The sequence below is a fragment of the Chiloscyllium punctatum genome, chromosome 9 (genome assembly GCF_047496795.1).
Source record: "Chiloscyllium punctatum isolate Juve2018m chromosome 9, sChiPun1.3, whole genome shotgun sequence".
NCBI lineage: Eukaryota > Metazoa > Chordata > Chondrichthyes > Orectolobiformes > Hemiscylliidae > Chiloscyllium > Chiloscyllium punctatum.
Window position 1 is genome coordinate 80,642,185 of NC_092747.1, and position 19,352 is coordinate 80,661,536.

The window sequence follows — 19,352 nt, forward strand, 5'->3', positions numbered from 1 at the left end:
TCCAAACCAAAGGAGTAGCCATGGGCACCCGCATGGGCCCCAGCTATGCCTGCCTCTTCGTAGGATATGTGGAACAGTCCATCTTCCGCAGCTACACTGGCACCACCCCCCACCTTTTCCTCCGCTACGTCGATGACTGTATCGGCGCTGCCTCGTGCTCCCACGAGGAGGTCGAACAGTTCATCCACTTTACCAACACCTTCCACCCCGCCCTCAAATTCACCTGGACTGTCTCAGACTCCTCCCTACCCTACCCTTCCTAGACCTTTCCATTTCTATCTCTGGCGACCGAATCAACACGGACATTTATTATAAACTGACCGACTCCCACAGCTACCTAGACTACACCTCCTCCCACCCTGCCCCCTGTAAAAATGCCATCCCATATTCCCAATTCCTTCGTCTCCGCTGCATCTGCTCCCAGGAGGACCAGTTCCAAAACCGTACAACCCAGATGGCCTCCTTCTTCAAGGACCGCAATTTCCCCCAGACGTGATCGATGATGCCCTCCATCGCATCTCTACCACTTCCCGCTCCTCCGCCCTTGAGCCCCGCCGCTCCAATCACCACCAGGACAGAACCCTACTGGTCCTCACCTACCACCCCACCAACCTCCATGTACAGCGTATCATCCGCCGTTATTTCCACCACCTCCAAACGGACCCCACCACCAGGGATATATTTCCCTTCCCTCCCCTATCAGCGTTCCGAAAAGACCACTCCCTCCGTGACTCTCTCGTCAGGTCCACACCCCCCACCAACCCACCTGCACTCCCGGCACCTTCCCCTGCAACTGCAAGAAATGCAAAACTTGCGCTCACACCTCCCCCCTTACTTCCCTTCAAGGCCCCAAGGGATACTTCCATATCCACCACAAATTCACCTGCACCTCCACACACATCATCTATTGCATCCGCTGCACCCGATGTGGCCTCCTCTATATTGGGGAGACAGGCCGCCTACTTGCGGAATGTTTTACAGAACACATCTGGGACACCCGGAGCAACCAACCCTACCACCCCATAGCTCAACACTTCAACTCCCCCTCCTACTCCACCAAGGACATGCAGGTCCTTGGACTCCTCCATCGCCAGACCATAGCAACACGACGGTTGGAGGAAGAGCGCCTCATCTTCCGCCTAGGAACCCTCCAACCACAAGGGATAAACTCAGATTTCTCCAGTTTCCTCATTTCCCCTCCCCCCACCTTGTCTCAATCAAATCCCTCGAACTCAGCACCGACTTCCTAACCTGCAATCTTCTTCCTGACCTCTCTGCCCCCACCTCAATCCGGCCTATCACCCTCACCTTGACGTCCTTCCACCTATCGCATTTCCAACGCCCCTCCCCCAAGTCCCTCCTCCCTACCTTTTTTCTTAGCCTGCTGGACACACTTTCCTCATTCCTGAAGAAGGGCTTATTCCCGAAACGTCGATTCTCCTGTTCCTTGGATGCTGCCTGACCTGCTGCGCTTTTCCAGCAACACATTTTCAGCACTAATTCATATCTGTCAAGACTGTTGATACTCATTCTTCTAAACTGTAGTGGATAGAAGCCTAACCGGTCCAACATTTCCTCAAAAAACAGTCTTACCATTCCAGGTATCAGTCTAGTAAACTTCTCTGATCTGTTTCCATTGCATTTACCTCCTTCCTTAAATAAGGTGATCAATACTGTAATCCCGATGTGCTCTTACCAGTGCCCTGCACAACTGAAGAATAAATTTCTTAGTTTTACATTTAATTCCCCTTGCAATAAGCAATAACTTTGCTAATTACAAGCTGTGCCTACATACTATACTAGCTACCCATGCACAAAGACACTCAGATCCCTCTGCCTCTCAGAACTCTGTAATCTTTTACAATCTAGATAATGTGTTTTTTTTCTATTCTTCCTGACAAAATAGACAATTTGTAATTTTCCCATATTATATTCTATTTGCCACATCTTTGCCCAGTCACTTAACATATCTACATACTTTGTAGTCTCCCTGTATCCTCTTCACAATTTACTTTCCTAACTATCATTATGTCATCAGCAAACCTAGCAACCATAATGTCTGTTCATTCATCCAAGTTATTTGTATAAATTGTAAGAAGTTCAGGCAAAAGCACTGATCTCTGTGGCACATTATTTTTACATCTTGTCAACCACAAAATGACCAATTCATGTCTGCTTTCTATTTCTTATTAGCTAGCTAATCTTCTACCAAGATTACTGATTATGCCAATCACTACACATTTATTTCATGTGGCATCTTCTCAAATGCCTTCTATAAATCTAAGTACAGTACATCTATTGGCTCTTTTTCTAAAACGTTTTCAAAAATCTCCAATAAGTTGGTTCAACATAATTTTCCTTTCACAAAATCATGTTGGGTCTGCCTGGTTACTTTGAATTTATCTATGTGCCCTGCTACAATGACTTTAATTTTAGCTTCTAACATTTTCCCTGTGACAAGCTAACTGGCCTGTACTTTCCTGCTTTCTATCTCCCTTTTTGATTAAAGGAGTTACATTTGCCACCTTCCGATCTATTGAAACCTTCCTTAAGTTAAGGGAGGTTTGGAAAATAAACTATCTCACTAGCCATTCCTTTAAAACCATTGGCACTTGCCAGCCCATAGCTCCAATAATTTACTCAGTACCATTTTGTTGGTGATGGTAATTTTCCTAATTTCCTCCTTCTCTCCTGATTTACAGCTATTTCTGGGATGCTGCTTGTATGCTGTATATGAAGACTGATGTAAAATAAGTGTTAAATTCATCTGCCATCTGAGTTTCCATTATTAATTAAAATATTCGTGGATCAGATCTACACTCTGCAGCCCTATCACAAATAGAATTGAACAATTATTGAACTAACAGTATGGGTAGGCTTCACAAATTTCTCCAACCTTAATAATCTCAGCAAGATCAGTGTAAAAGACAAGTTTAGAGCAGTTGAAACAATCTTCAGTCAGAAATGCCAAGGGAATAATCCATCTCATTTTCCACCTGAGGTCCCCACAGGTCAGCCAATTCACTCCATGTCATATCAAGAAACAGCTGGAGCCACTGATGCTGCGATAGGCTCTGACAACATTCCAGCAACAATATTGAAGACATACTCCAGAATAAGTCATGCAGTAGCCAAATTGTTCCAGTGGAGCTGCAACACTGGCATTAAGCTAACAATGTGGAAAATTGCTCAGGTATATCCTGTACATAAAAAAAGCAGGAAAAATCTAACTAGGCCAATTGCGACCCATCTGTCTACTCTTGATCATCAGTAAAGTGACAGAAAGGATTGACAGTGCTTACGGTATATACGGTATTTATGGTTTGGCATAATGGACACAGGTGAATGTGAGGATGGTGTATTATGGCTACACCCAAATAAAATAACAATGTTCAGACACAACAATCAGTGGGCAGAATATATGGAAACAAATGGGAGTTCAACTGATTGCTACCTGACCATAGAAATCACAGGTGATTGGTGGAGATTCTCAAACAATGGGTGCCCTGAGATAGGATGCTTAGCAAGTGGCCCAGAAAAGAGACTGGAACTCAGATAGCGGTGCCCCAGGAAACTCATAGAGAGGAAGTTCATTCTGTCTCGATTGTCTTCTGACATTGAAGACACTCCCAAAAGGGCGCAAAGGCTTTGAAGTATAACAATCACTGCAACATCATCCTAAAGAGTGGTACTCAAGACCAACCACTGAGAAGAGAAGACAATCCTGGGATCACTGGGAAAAACAATGACTGCAGATGCTGGAAACCAGATTCTGGATTAGAGTGGTGCTGGAAATGCACAGCAGTTCAGGCAGCATCTGAGGAGCAGGCAAATCGACGTTTCGGGCAAAAGCCCTTCATCAGGAATGGCTTTTGCCCGAAATGTCGATTTGCCTGCTCCTCGGATGCTGCCTGAACTGCTGTGCTTTTCCAACACCACTCTAATCCAGAATCTGGGATTACTCGGACAAGACCAGATAATCATCGCCACGTGGATCATTGTCAAGATCTAGTGTGGTGGTATAAGATCATTAAATAAATAAATATTACCTTTATTATTATTCAGAGTCGACTCAGTTTTTTTGCTAGTTATAAGAGATAAACACACCGTGGCAGGCGCAACACTGGAATTTCATCTTGGAGCACAGAGTCATGAATCAGGAAATCTGATTCATAATGATCCATCTCCTGAATGGAAGTGACTTGGTGACTCTACTGTTTCCGCCACCTCCAAACGGACCCCACCACCAGGGATATATTTCCCTCCCCTCCCCAATCAGCGTTCCAAAAAGACCACTCCCTCCGTGACTCCCTCGTCAGGTCCCCACCCTCCACCAACCCAACCTCCACTCCCGGCACCTTCCCCTGCAACCGCAAGAAATGCAAAACTCGCGCCTACACCCCCCCCCCTTATTTTCCTCCAAGGCCCCAAGGGATATTTCCATATCCGCCACAAATTCACCTGCACCTCCACACACATCATTTACTGCATCAGCTGTACCCGATGTGGGGAGACAGGCCGCCTACTTGCAGAATGTTTCAGAGAACACCTCTGGGACACCCGGACCAACCAACCCAACCACCCCGTGGCTCAACACTTCAACTCCCCCTCCCACTCCACCAAGGACATGCAGGTCCTTGGACTCCTCCATCGCCAGACCATAGCAACACGACGGCTGGAGGAAGAGCGCCTCATCTTCCGCCTAGTAACCCTCCAACCACAAGGGATGAACTCAATTTCTCCAGTTTCCTCATTTCCCCTCCCCCCACCTTGTCTCAGTCAAATCCCTCGAACTCAGCACCACCTTCCTAATCTGCAATCTTCTTCCTGACCTCTACACCCCCACTCCACTCCGGCCTATCACCCTCACCTTTACCTCCTTCCACCGATCGCATTTCCAACGCCCCTCCCCCATGTCCCTCCTCCCTACCTTTTATCTTAGCCTGCTGGACACACTTTCCTCATTCCTGAAGAAGGGCTCATGCCCGAAACGTCGATTCTCCTGCTCCTTGGATGCTGCCTGACCTGCTGCGCTTTTCCAGCAACACATTTATAGCTTTGGGGATAGGTCAGTGTCAGTCTGTCGCCTCCCTCAGCATGCCTCAGTCAAAAGTTAAAAGGCCTACTACTGCTTATTGGAAAGACCACATGTTTTGTACTGTGGATTAATAAATAGTGAAAGATACTACTTTAACCAAGCAAACTGTGGAAAATATTGTTTTAATAGCAAATTATTGGAACACACTGTGAATTGTATCTATAATGTTGCTTTATACAAGCAGTTGAGGAGGATGTTAGACACACTGTCCTTTCATTTGTTTTTGGGGCCATTTAGCCCAGAGACATCCTTTTGATTGGTTACTTGGTAAGTGACTATAAGCCTTGCACATGGACAGTAAAGCAGAAACATACAGCCTGGAGCCAATGTCCCCTGCAGGCTATGCAGCTGCTCAGAGCATCCAATTGGCATTCAAATTCAAGGAAACACGGCCTGTAAAGAAGAAGCACTTCAATCGCTCTTTTCCCAGAAAATTGTCTGTTTTTAATCACCATTTGTCTGTGAATTCCTCTCTCTGCAAATTGTTGAAAAGAAAAAGGGAGAAAAAAACTACATTTGAAGATAATGTAAGGGGCTAATTCTTAACCAGTGAAGGAAAGACAGCATCAGTGTTGAAACAACCTCATTTCACCATCATGGAACTGCCGAGAATGGGAGGAAAACATTTGATCAACACCTGCGGTCCAGATAGGCTGAACAGTTTGATAGAACCTAATTTAATTTGTCTCCTCTGCCTGCTACCTTTTCTGTCTGTTATATCCTTGTTTTGAGTTTTGTATTTCTGTTTGTATATGTATGGGAATTTTTTTTAAAGGGATAAAATTTACAGTACAGAGTCATAAGTTAGCAAATCAAATTTGTTTCATTGATTAAAAACATTTTGATTACAATAAGTAATTATTGTCTGCTGTTATGTTTTTGAACCCAAATTAGAGTCATGCAATTTGGCAGTTTAATCAAATTTTCACACTATGATGACTTTGGCACTGGTGGGAGTGACTGTCCCTGACATCAGGTCACACTTGACTGAGTATGGCATTAAGGAGCTCGAGCAAAACTGAAGTCAATGGGAACAGGAGGGAAACCCTCCACTGGTTGGAATGATAGATAGCATAAACAAGCATATTTACAGTATTTAGAGGTCAGTCATCTAGCTCCTAAACATTTCTGCAGGAGTTCCCCAGGGTAGTGTCCTAAATCCAAATATCTTCAGCTGCTCCATCATAACATCATCATAAGGTTAGAAGTGGGGATGTTCACCAATAATTGTACAAGGTTCAGCATTGTTCCTCAGATACTGAACTAGTCCATGCCCAATTGCCTCCTTGATTGGTACCACATTCACAAACATCCACTCCATCCATCACCAACACTCAGTAGCAACAGTGTGTTTCATCTACAAGATGCACTGAGAAGTTCACCAAGGCTCTTAAAACAGCAACTGTAAATCCATCATCACTATCATCTAGAAGGACAAGGACAGATAGATGGGAACATCAATACATGCAATTCTGTCTCCAAACCACTCACCATCCTAAGTTTGAAATATATCATCACTGTTCCTTTAGTGTTGATAGGTCAAGAATGCTGGAACTTCCATCATAATGGCATTGTGGCAACTCCAGTCCAAGTGGTTCAAGAAAGCAACTCATTCCCTCCTTCTTAAGGACAACCAGGGATCAGCAATAAATGCTGGATCAGCCAATGACACCAACAGATCCCATGAGAGAGTTAAAAAGAAGACTGAATGTGCTGAATAGGTCCCTCTGTGTTCTACAGTTTGTTCAAAATAACATGGAAGCTATAACTGTACAGAGTATTTCAAATATGATCTGAACATGATTCCATGCTAGTTTTAAAAAACTGGTCCATCTTTCAACTGAGCTCTAGAAATGAACGAGTGTTTGCTTCTGTTTTAAATGGTGTTATTGACTTGCTACATCAATTTGTGTACCAATGCAACTTGGCTCAGTCCTGGACTGAGACATGTTGTAATCTTATGACAGGTAAATAACTACAGTGCACGCATGGAAATACATACCCGACCATTGCTAACAACTGCTTCCTGACCAGGTAACAGCTTCAGAACATCTTGACAGAACAATCGATGGGTGCGAAGGAAGTTGACTCCTATGGTGTTGTATTTCTTCTCAAAGGCATCATTATCCATTCCCTGAAATAAGAATAATGAATAATTTCAGTTGCTTAAATGAGTGACTATTCCTCTTGGTAGAAATGGTTTCCAGCGCCTTCCCAACATCTACAGTGATCATTTCTCAACATGGAGGCTGCTAAGAAAATACAAATCTGGACAATCAAAGTAACAAAGATATTTAGCAATTTTCCTTTTTTATTTGTTCATGGAGTGTAGGCAATGCTGGCTTGGACAGAATTTATTGCCCATCCCTAATTACTCAGAGAGAACTTATCAGTCAAAACATTGTTGTGGGTGTGGAGTCACATGTGGGCCAGAGCGCACATTGGCAGGTTTCCCTCCCTAGGGGACATCAGTGAACGGGATGGGTTTTTAAGACAATCAACAACCACAAAAGTTAGTATTTTTATTCCAGACTTTTAAGGAATTCAAATTTCTGACATGGTGGGATTTGAACCCATGTATCCAAAACATTAGATCAGGGTCAGACATTACTAATTCAGTGATATAATTGCTATGCCACCATTTCCCCATACTGTATGAAAGGTGAAAAGTGGCACATGGACTGAAAATTGAACTATTGCTGTGATCTGATCTCTCTGTAAAAAGGCAAACCTGCTAACTATTCACTCAGTGAAGTAATCAACACAAGGTGCAAACACAAATCAGTGCACCATCCATTTAGAATATATTAATTGATTGATTTATTGTTGTCATGTGTTCTGAGATAGAGTGAAACATATTGTTTTGTGTGCTACACAGGCAGACTACCATACAATGTGCATCAGGGTACCAGAACAGAGTGGATAACACAGTGTTACAGGTGCAGAGAGAGAGAGAGAGAGAGATCAGAATTAACATCTGAGAGGTTCATCAAACATCTGATGGCAATGGGGAAGAAACTGTTCTTGAATCTGTTCATAGGTGTATTCAAACATATATCTTTTGTCTGATGGAAGAGGGTGGAAGACTATATTGGTTGCAGTCCTGAGGCAGCGGGAAATATAGATGGAGTTAATGGCTGGTTTGTGTCATGGATTGAGCTGTGTTCACGACTCTATGTAGTTTCTTGCAGTCTTGGAAAGAGCAATTGCCATACCACACTGTGATGCATCCAGGTAGGATGCTTTCTATGTTGCATCAATACAAAATCGGCATTGTGGATATGCCCCATTTCCTTCGCCTCCTGTGGAAATACAGATGTTGTGTTCTTTCTTGACCGTCATGTCGACATGGATGGACAAGAACAGATTGTTGGTGACCATCACTCCCAGGAACGTGATGCTGTCAGCCGTATCCACTTCAGCACAGTTGATGCAGACAGAGGCACGGCTTCCAATCCAATCCCTGAAATCAATGACCAGCTACTTTGTTTTGCTGACATTGACGCAGAGATTGTTGTCTTTACACAATGTCACTAAGCATTCAATCTCTTTCCTGTATTCTGTCATGTCATTGTTGAGATCGGACCTACAACAGTGGTGTCGTCAGTAAACTTGTAAATGGAGTCAGGGTGGAATTTGGCTACACTATCATGATCTTATAAGGAGTATAATAGGGAGCTATGCACACACCCTTGCTGGGCACCAGTGTTGAGGATTAAGGTGTTGTCAACTATTCCTTGTGATTGCAGTCTATGCGTCATAAAGTCGAGGATCTAATATCAGCTGAGACCTAGTCTCAGAATGTAGCGATGGGTTTGTTTGGATTTATGGTGTTGAAGGCAGAACTGTAGTTAATAAGTAGGAGCCTGATGTAGATATCTTTGTCATCCAGATGTTCCAGAGATGAATATAACATGTTACAACTGGAATGTTGTACATAATTCAGTATTGTATCGATGTAAATAAATCAGGGAAATTAGGTATAATAATTAATTTTGCTAACTGATACATTAGGAAAATGCAATGTCTGTGAAAATATTTGCCTCTGGATATTACATGATTTTCAAGTTGACAGTATATCATTGTTAAATTGTCAGTGTTGATAAAAAGCAATGCTGATTAATTATGTAAGTAGCAAACCTTTAGTTAAATAGAAGATAGTGTGCAGAGCAAAGGGATTACTGCAATTCAGACTAAATCAGATAATGATTTCCATTGTGATGCATTGTAATACAGCCTGTATATTAATAAATTAGGCCTTTGTAATGCTGCTATTTTGTTACAGGTCAGGAAAACTCACCTCAGTCTTGCTGAGATGTGGACCTGGCTATACATCTGTAAAGGCTCTATGCTGAAACAAGCAACTGAGAGACAATCAATCATTTCGATCACTGCATATGTCTTTGGTGGAATAACCTCAAAACATCTTTGAGTTTACTCTGAGATTTCAGAGTTTCTGCTGCTGCTTTTGGGTAATGTAGAACTAATCTGCAGAAGAATGTAGGAAGATCATCTTCCAAATCACTATTCTTTTCATAGTTTGCATGTACATGACCACTCTCCATAGACAAAACTAATTCCTGCTTATGTATTCAAATATTTCCACCAATAAAAGAACTCTAATCTACTACTGCTGTTTCTAGATCTGATCATGCAAATGTATTGAGAAGTTTTCCTTGTCCCAGATTTTGATGGGGCAGATCATCAATTCATCCTTGTCCAAGAAGCTGAATAGTCTCTGTATTACAATTAATTCATTCTTGGGAGAAAAATGCTCTTTGACCAGCACATCAAAGAACCACCAGAGTTGGGAAATTAGTTTTACTGGTCAACAGTGCAGTAGCACTTGAAATGCATCTCACTCTCTTGCCAGAAGTTTGTTCTGAATATCACTGAAAATGATGGCTCCTCAGGGGAGTGCAGCCAACAGCCATTGGGGAGACAAGGTTGGAGCTTAAGAAATACTGGGAAAACTGTAGTGACAAAAGGTATAATTATAATCCTTGTGGCAGCAATGATGGGGTCAGGGTGGGGAGGCGTTGGAGATGGATGGTTGGGGATAGAGGGTGAACAATGTCAAGAGTGTGGTGCTGGAAAAGCATGAGTCAGGCAGCATCCAAGGAGCAGGAAAATCGACGTTTCGAGCAAAAGCCCTTCATCAGGAATGAAAGTCATTTGCCCAAAACATGGATTTTCCTGCTCCTCAGAAGCTTCCTGACCTGCTGTGCTTTTCCAACACCACACTCTTGACTCTAATCTCCAGTATCACCCTGTTCATAGAGGGTGAACAGCCAATCATTGTGGTCCACATTAGAAGCCACGACTTTGATAGAAAGAGGATCAAGAACCTTCCACAGATTTCTGGTAGTTAGGAAGGAGGACCTGTAAGCAAGTAATCTTTCATTATTCTGGTACTTTGCGCAATTGTAGAAACAGGAGGATAGAGCAGTGGCTGCAGAGGGAAGGAGGGAAGGCTTTAGATTGCTGTGGCATAGGTACCAGTGAGAGATGGAAGTGGCACAAACCAAATGAGTTGCAGCTAAACTGGGGCATGAAGAACCTTGTGGTTAGAGCTACAGTGGCTGTTTTGAATTAAATTTAGCAGGGGTATAGGAACCAGGATGTGGCATTAAAAAGGAAAACCAAGAACAGAAAGGATGCAGAGGATATTTAGCACTGGTATAAAACATAGCAACTTATTAGGTAGGGTCAAAGTAAGTGAGTCCACTGAAATCAAAAGTAGGTTTCGAGTATGTGCAACGTGTGGTAAAGGAGATGATGAGCTATAGCTTAAATAAATACATATTGTTAATGTGCATTGATCTTTGAGGCCAGCAGGACATATTGAAAGAGTGTTGGCAAAATGTATGGAATGTTAGACTTCATAAACAGAGGCACCGCGTACAAAAGCAGATGAGTTATGCTGAACTGGTATCAATCTCTGATTACAACACAACTGGAGTGTAGTTTCTGGCCATCAGCCTTTAGGATGGATGCAAAGATTCTTAAGAGCATACAGTGAAGCAGGATGATGATGGGATGAGAGATTTCAGCTACAAGATTAGATTGGATAAGCTGGAATTGTTCTCTTAGGAGCAAAAGAAGCTGAGGCATATACCCATTATATGATAGCCCAAAGACTATCAATATAATACTTTGGCCTGATGTTGGGGCTGATGTGATGCACATTTTTATGTAGCCAATAGCATTGATCTGAAACTCTAAGCCCACAGAAGTGTTGAAAGCAGAGTCAATGAATGATATTAAAAAAAAGTGATAAGCTCTTGAGCAAAACAAATGTTAGTGGTAAGACTTGGTGAACAAGATATACCGAGAACCAGCAATGATTCAGTCAGCCACATGGCCCTCATTCCACATTGTAGCCATTCTGTAACTCCATTAGGTAGTGCTTTTTCTCATTCAGCTGAAGGTGGACAGCTGATAATTGCTTATTCATCAGTCCAAATGGTGTGAACAGAACGTTTGGAAAAGCCTACACATATCTTACTTCCAGATTTCTTACAATTATTACATTTCAGTAGGTTTTTTGCATTTTGATTCACTTTTGGTTCTTTTATCGTGAAAAACACAAAACAGAAGGAAAAACTTTTTAAAAAGTGGTGTTCTTCTCACCTGGAGTTCCATTCTTGGATTTTTGGGAGAGGATGGCTTGGTTTACTTGTCTCTAAAATTATACGTGTAGACGACAGACTTCTTTAAAACTGCTAGATAGATTTTTTTAAATCACGGAGGACAGTTTTTTTTAAACATCGCTAAAGAGTTTTTTAAAATCACTTAGGAGAGTTTTTGTTCCCTAAAATTATATGTGTAGAACAGAGTTTTTTTTTCAATGAAATTGTGTTTATGTTGATATTGGAGAGGCCTACACGTGGCTGGCTCTGGAGTGAGTTTTTTTTTAATATGAGAAGATTGAAAGCTGTCTGCTAGATCACTTGAGGAGGAGTTTTTTAAAATTCAATTGTTCAGCTGATTTTATTTAAGAATTTTTTTTTTGCTTAATATTATTCCTTTGGGTAAGAAAATGTAGGTAAGTTTATATATAAGGTGCCATTGTAAGCTGTTTCTTTTTAGGCTTAACGTCATTGATGGCATACAAGAGACACAGAGTTAAATGGCTAGTAGATTTCGAGAAGTAATTACACAGCAGGATCAGTCAGATAGATGGGTAACTGTCAGAAAAAATAAGAAGGTCATTCAAAACTTTCCTGTGGCTATTCCTCTCTCAAACAGAAACTCAGTTTTGGGTACTATGGAAAAGGATCATTTTTCTGAGGAAATCAGAAGGGACAATCAGATCTTGAGTGCTGAGAATGAATCTTATATTAGACAAGGTTTGACAAAATTCAGAAGAATAATTGTTACAATTGTCAAGGGCACAGACAGGAAATTCTTTCGCAGTGAGTGTGGGATAGGATGTATGTACTCAGACAGCATGTTGCTTTCAAGCTACCAGGATTAAGGATGTGTCAAAACATTTGAAGCATATTGTTCAAGGGGAGAGTCAGAAACTGTAAGTCATTGCACACATTGATAAGAATGGGAAAAAGTGAGGACAACAGATCAGACTCAATAAGTGTGGCGCTGGAAAAGCACAGCAGGTTAGGCTGTATCTGAGGAGCAGGAGAGTCAATGTTTTAGGCATAAATCCTTCATCAGCAATGTGGGGAGGTGGGGAGAGGGCTGAGAGATAAATAGGAGGATGGGGATGAGGGGAAGGTAGCTGGGAGTGGAGGGGTGGGTGATATCATAGTTCAGAGGGAAGGTTGGAGTGGATAGGTGGGAAGGAAGATGGACCGACAGGCAGTTCAAGACAGCGGTGCCGAGTTGGAGGGAGGAGCACCCTCCTCCAAAATACACCTGTAATATCCAGCAAACTTATTTTGTTTCTCTGTCCACAGATGTTCTCTGACCTGTTGAGTTTTTTCTCTTTTCCTTCTATCTTATTCTGCTCCATGACTGTAGAAATGCAGTAGCAAACCAGTGATGAGACTAATCTCTGACAAACTAGTGATGAGATTATCGAGGAAATTCAGGTAATCCTTTGACCAATTAGACAAACTGGCAATGTGACTAACCAGGTGATTCAGATTAACCTATGACAAACTAGTAATGGGAGCAACTAGGCGATTCAGATAAATCAATGCTATGCAGTGAGGGTTTCTCACTGTCAAATTGCAAGAGGGTTTCAAATAAAGTGAGTTACAAGAAATGCTGGCGAAAAATATTTCAACTATTTCATGGTGATATTTGTCTCTTAGCTGAATGTTGATTTACTTTTTGCATGTCATACACTTCAATGTTATAAAAATGAAATAGGATTATTGTATGTTTATGACACTTCAAAGTATATGCTGACTTCAATGTTTATAGATGTATATTCAAAATATTTATGAATATAGTAATAAAAACTAAAATGACTAACTTTAACAGCAAATTCCAGAATTTTTGCTCCTGACGCAAGTGCATCCACAGTTTCTTCACTGAGCAGCTTAGTTATGTAGTTCCTTGCAATATTCCCATTCTGTGTCAGAAGCACTGCCCAGATTGCTCTGGAAATAGGAGTTGTATTTTCTGTTATTTCAGCTGCATGATTACTTATGACTCCAATTCGAATGTTGCTGCTTACTTTCTGAAACAAAAAGCACAAGTATTGTTGACACTTCCATGAACACCCTGAAATGCAGGGATTTTGTTACTGTAAGAAGAACAACATTATTGCTTTGTGTAATACTTATTATATGATGAAAAATTCAGAATATTTATTTATACAATTCCGACCAATTTTTAACAGAAAACCGTATATTTTGTTTCTGGAATCAGAAATATGACAGCATTAGGTCTTTTGTAAAAGCTTGCAACTTCTGAAATTGTTGAGTTACAATATATTTTCAGTCATTGCTCATTTTTTTTAATAGATATTTTAGATATTTTTATTGAAAATTTAACATGTTTTTACAAACTTACAAAATAATACACACAAATACGAACATTAATATACAATTAAATATTAAATAAATAATAACCAAACCCTAACAGACAAAAAGAAGAGATTAAAAAAGAGAAAACAAAACTCAACTAACTACTAATCTAACCTATAACTAACCAGAGCGTATAATAAAATATCTTACATTACTCAAGAGAAAAAAAAAGAATAACATAGTATTAAATAGTGAAGTACATGCTCGGAACGAATTAACATCGAGTCATAATAAAACCCGTATTCATGCGGGATTCCTCCCTCCAAGGGTCCCCGGACCAGCCAGAACCGCTACCACAACTAGATGAATGCCCTTGACAAAATAGCTGAAATATCTGTATCTATATAATTCAGGAAGGGCTGACATATTTTATAGAATAATTCAGTTTTTTGGTGCACCATATTTGTCAGGAAATCAAGGGGAATACATTCCATGACCAACCTGCACCAATTTGAAAGTCCTTGAGGGCCCTGAGCTATCCAGTTTACCAAGATATTTTGTCTTACACAAAAGGAGAGAATGGAAAATAACTTCCTCCTGTGCACATCCAGGGAAGGCAAGCTCAAAAAGCCCAGGAGAAGAGATACTGGATCTACTCTAATTTCTGCTCCCAAGATTTCTGTGAAAGCATTTGCTACTCTGACCCAGTATTTGCGGATCTTATGACATGTCTATAAGCAGTGGGTGACAGTGTCCATCTTTATTTTACATTTGGGACAGATTGGAGATGCTCCTGCCCTAAAGTTTGCCAATCGATCCGGTGCTATATGAGTCCTTTGGAGTATCTTTAACTGAATGGCTTGGGTTCTATTACAGATGGAGATTTTTCTGGCATTTTCCCAGCTGTCATCCCACATTTCTGTGGATATTTCCAACCCCAATTCCTGATTCCATGTTCTAAGCAAACGTTCCAAGTCTTCCGAAACTTCATTATGTAATAAATGATAGAGAGTGATGACCGAGGGTAAACCCATTGGCCACAACACTCTTCGTTCCATATCTGATTTATAAAGGCTACCTAATAACATAGTCTTCTTCTGTATGTAATCTTGAATTTGGAAGTATCAAAAGAAGTCTCCATTCGGTAGTCCAAATTTCTGGTGCAGCTGTTCAAAAGACATCATGACCCTCTCATCAAACAGATCCCCTAAACAGGAGATACCCCTGGATCTCCAGGATTTAAATGTGGCGTCTGAGAGCCCCAGTTGAAAACCCCATGCCCCCACTATAGGAGTATAAGGGGAGGTTTTATGTGAATTATCCTCGTTTTGCCACATTATCTTCCAGGCTTTAATTGAGTTTAATACTATAGGGTTTTTACAATGGTCCATAATGACTTTCACCTTAACTAAAATAAGAAATTAATAAGAGGACACTTTGTTTGAGAAGCCTTGATGTCCAGCCAGATTGATTGCGGGTCAGACGAGACCCAATCGGCTATGTAGCTTAATAGAGAATTCAGCTGATACTTCCTAAAGTTTGGAAAATCCAGCCCTCCCCTTGCTTGTGGAAGCTGTAGCTTCTTTAACTTAATGAGGGGCCGTCTATGATTCCAGATGAAAGAACCAAGCCAATCATATAATTTGCGCAATCCCAGCCTCGGCAGCATCACAGGGAGCATTCTCGTAGGGTATAAGAGACGGGCAAGACATTCATTTTCATTTGAGCTATTCTACTTAGCCAAGAAATTGGAAGATCCCCCAAAGTTGAAGGTCCTGCCTTATCCTTTCCAGTAGATGCACAAAATTGACCTTGTACAGCTGACCAAATACTGGAGTGATAAAAATACCTAAATATAAAAAACCCTCCAGAAACCACCAAAAGGGAGAATGAGATCCATCCAATGAGTGGGACAGACTAGTGAGACCGCCCATCGGCATGGCCTCCAATTTTGAGAAATTAATTTTGTAACTTGAGAATGCACTAAATAAATTAATAACTTGGATCAGGCGGGGCACGGACATCAAAGGATTACTAAGAAAAAGGAGAACATCATCTGCATAAAGGATAATTTTATGTTTACCCGTGCCAATCCTTGGGACCGTTATATTAGAATCAGCCTGTATAGCTTCTGCTAGTGGCTCAATTATTAGCGTGCATAGTAACGGTGAGAGAGGACACTTCTGACGGCAGCCCCTACCCACACTGAAGCTATCCAAGCCTAAACCACTGGTGATCACGGCTGCTTTGGGGTCATTATACAATGTTGAGGCCCATTTAGCAAATACCTTTCCAACACCAAACCTTTCCAGTGTATAGAACAGTATGACCATTCAACCCTATCAAATGCCTTCTCCACGTCCAACGAGACTACTATTCCCGGTATTCTTTCCTGATGACAGGCTTGAAACACATTCAAAACCCTTCTAATATTATTAGATGATGATCTACGACCCTTGATAAACCCCATCTGGTCCTCTTTTATGATATATGACAATACCCTCTCCAGCCTCAATGCTAACATTTTAGAAAGAATTTTAAAATCTAGATTTAGCAAAGATATTGGTCTGTACGATGCGCAATCTTCTGGGTCCTTTCCTTTTTTGAGAATGAGAAAAATATTCGCTTCTCTCACTGAAGGCAGGAAGCAGCCCTGACTATATGAATAGTTGTACATGTCCATAAGTGGACCAGCTAATACTCCTGTAAACTCTTTGTAGAATTCAACCTGAAATCCATCTGGATCAGGTGTTTTACCGCTCTGAAGCTGCCTGATTGCGTCAAGTACTTCTTGGGTTGTTAGGGGAGCATGCAGGACCAACATCTATTCCGGAGTTAAGTCCGGAAAGGCCAGGCTATTAAAAAAGGACTCCATCTTTTTGGCTCTATCTTCACAATCCTGCGATTTATACAAATCAAAGTAAAACTTTCTGAAGATTGTGTTGATCCTTTTATGATCGTGAGTCAGAGTACCAGCATTTTCCCTGATGGACGTGATAGCTTGAGGGGCCTTTGTTTTCCTTGCGAGAATTGCTAGGTATCTACCAGGCTTATCGCCATATTCATATAGTCTTTGCTTTGCAATTAAAATCTCCTCCTATAATTGTGCAACAAGCCCTGAAAGCCATCAGTTTGGAGAATGCTTCCATTATAAATTTGAAAGGATGTGCCGAGGGACAATAAAGATTCAAAATCCCATATTCCTCTCCATTTATAAGGGCTTTAATCAGTATGTACCGTCCAGATTCATCTTTTATCGGACTTAAGATTTTGAAAGGGAGATTCTTCCGAATGAGAATGACTACTCCGTTACTTATTGAACTGAAAGATGAAAAGAAGGCCTAATCAAATCCACCCTGTTGTAATTTCAAGTGCTCTTTATCCAGTAAACGTGTCTCCTGTAAGAGAGCTATATCAAACTTTTCTTTTTTGAGGTTTAATAGTATTTTCTTCCTTTTGATTGACGAATTACTCCCCTTGACATTCCAGGTGCAACAATTAATCCAATGACTAACCACAATCATCCAGACAAGTCCGAGACCCCCCGGGAGGAAGAACCCCATCCAAAGCACCTCGAGTATAGACCATAGAAAATTTACAAAAATAGAGATTCTTTAATACACTCACGCCAATATAGTAAAAAATTATTTCTAAATAAAAAAATATAAAACATATTTAAAAAGGGATTGTCCCCCCTCACTTCGAGGGGGCATCACTTCCTATCTGAAAACCCATTGTATCTTCTCCCAACCTGTGCCCCACCCTTGACCCAGGCACCCCAAAATAAAATAGAAAAATTCAAGTGTACTATAAAGCTGGAGTACCCTACCCCCCACCCATACCAACATCTAGATACATTTAGTAACGATAACACCATGTATAAACATATAAAACTATAAATTTACAGTCTGAGCAGGTAATAACTAAGTATAATAACACAAAAAAGGGGGAAAAACCCTGCTCTAAAAGAAAGAAATAAGGTAGGACAAAGCAAACGCCACCCCCCCCCCCCCCCCACCTGAATCAACTAAACCGCCCGGCCTACATATAAAAAAAAGGAAATCACATAGTGGAGAACAAATAAGCCCCCCTCCTACCCCCCGGAGATGAGATTAAACAATAAAGGAAATAAGGGAAAAAAAGAAGGGTAAACTGGGGGGGGGCGCAGAACAGCATCATTAACCACACGGATTAATTCTTACAATCTATTTAAGAGAATCCAAAAATTCCTTGGCCTTCTCCGGCGATCCGAAGTTATAGATGGATCCTTTGTAGTTAAAATGCAGCGTCACTGGGTAGCACAAGGTGTGCTGAATGCTTAAGTCCCTTAGACGCTTCTTCGTTTCATCAAACACCCTCCTCTTGCGGACCAAAGTTGGGGAAAAGTCTTGAAACAGCATAATCCTAGATCCCTTATATGTCATGGCCTGGGGAACTTTCCCGAGGGTTCTGGAGGCTTCCAAGAGCATTTGCTTCTTTCTGTAACACTGAAGCCGGAACAGGACTAGGCGGGGGCGCTGGTCCAACCCGAGCCTGCGTATTGCAACCCGGTGGGCCCATTCTACCCACACCTGGCCTGATCCAGCCTCCAGCTTCAACATCTGAGGGAGCCACTACTCCAACAAGCTGGCCTTCCTCTTCCCGATCAGGAAGGCCCAGCAAACAAATATTTTTTCGACAACCCCAATTCTCAAGGTTGTTGATGTGATCTTCTAAGGCCCACACTCTCTGTTCAAGAGTCAGGACCCAACCCACGGCCGATTGTGCAGCAGTCTCAGAGGTTGCGCCAGTTAGCTCCACCCCTCCAACGCGATGTTCGATTTTTTGAATATCTCGGTCATGCGTTTGCAGCGCGACTGAGAGCGACTCCCACCTGCTTCTGGACCCCTCCATGAATACATTAATCTTCTCTTCCAGCTTGGTAATTACAGCAACAAGGCTGTAATTAACTACCATAGTTAAGTCCCCCAGGGCGGCTGCGGACGTCTCTGCTGCAGCTTGGGGGGGCTTCCTGCCTGCTGCGAGCATCCTTTCCCTTAGTCATTTTGACAAAGCACCGAACTACTCAAGTTTGATACAAAATGACTAACTCTATTGAATGAAAGTTATTTTGAATGGTTCGGCAGGTGTGGTAGAGGCAGGCAGCCCACTATGCCTGAGTCTTGGGCAGAGCACTACAGACTCAGACTTGCTGGGTCGCCGCCATCTTGGATCTCCCCATTGCTCATGTTCATGTTTGGTTTCTTCTTGTAAAAACTGACTACTTATTTGGAAGAAATTCATCACATTAACATTTCTTTAGTTTTGTTTTCAAT

The 19,352-nt window shown here is 41.6% G+C and overlaps 1 protein-coding gene across 2 annotated transcripts in view; it reads right to left on the minus strand.

Moving 5' to 3' along the window:
- The window catches only part of uggt2 (UDP-glucose glycoprotein glucosyltransferase 2), a 381,083-nt gene that overhangs the window by 143,621 nt on the left and 218,110 nt on the right, over positions 1-19,352 (minus strand). For both annotated transcript variants that reach the window (XM_072577884.1, XM_072577883.1), the window contains exons 22-23: positions 13,542-13,748; positions 7,101-7,232 (exon numbers count right to left, since the gene is read on the minus strand). In XM_072577884.1, coding sequence (XP_072433985.1) covers positions 7,101-7,232; positions 13,542-13,748 — 339 coding nt within the window. The remainder of the gene's footprint in view (positions 1-7,100; positions 7,233-13,541; positions 13,749-19,352) is intronic.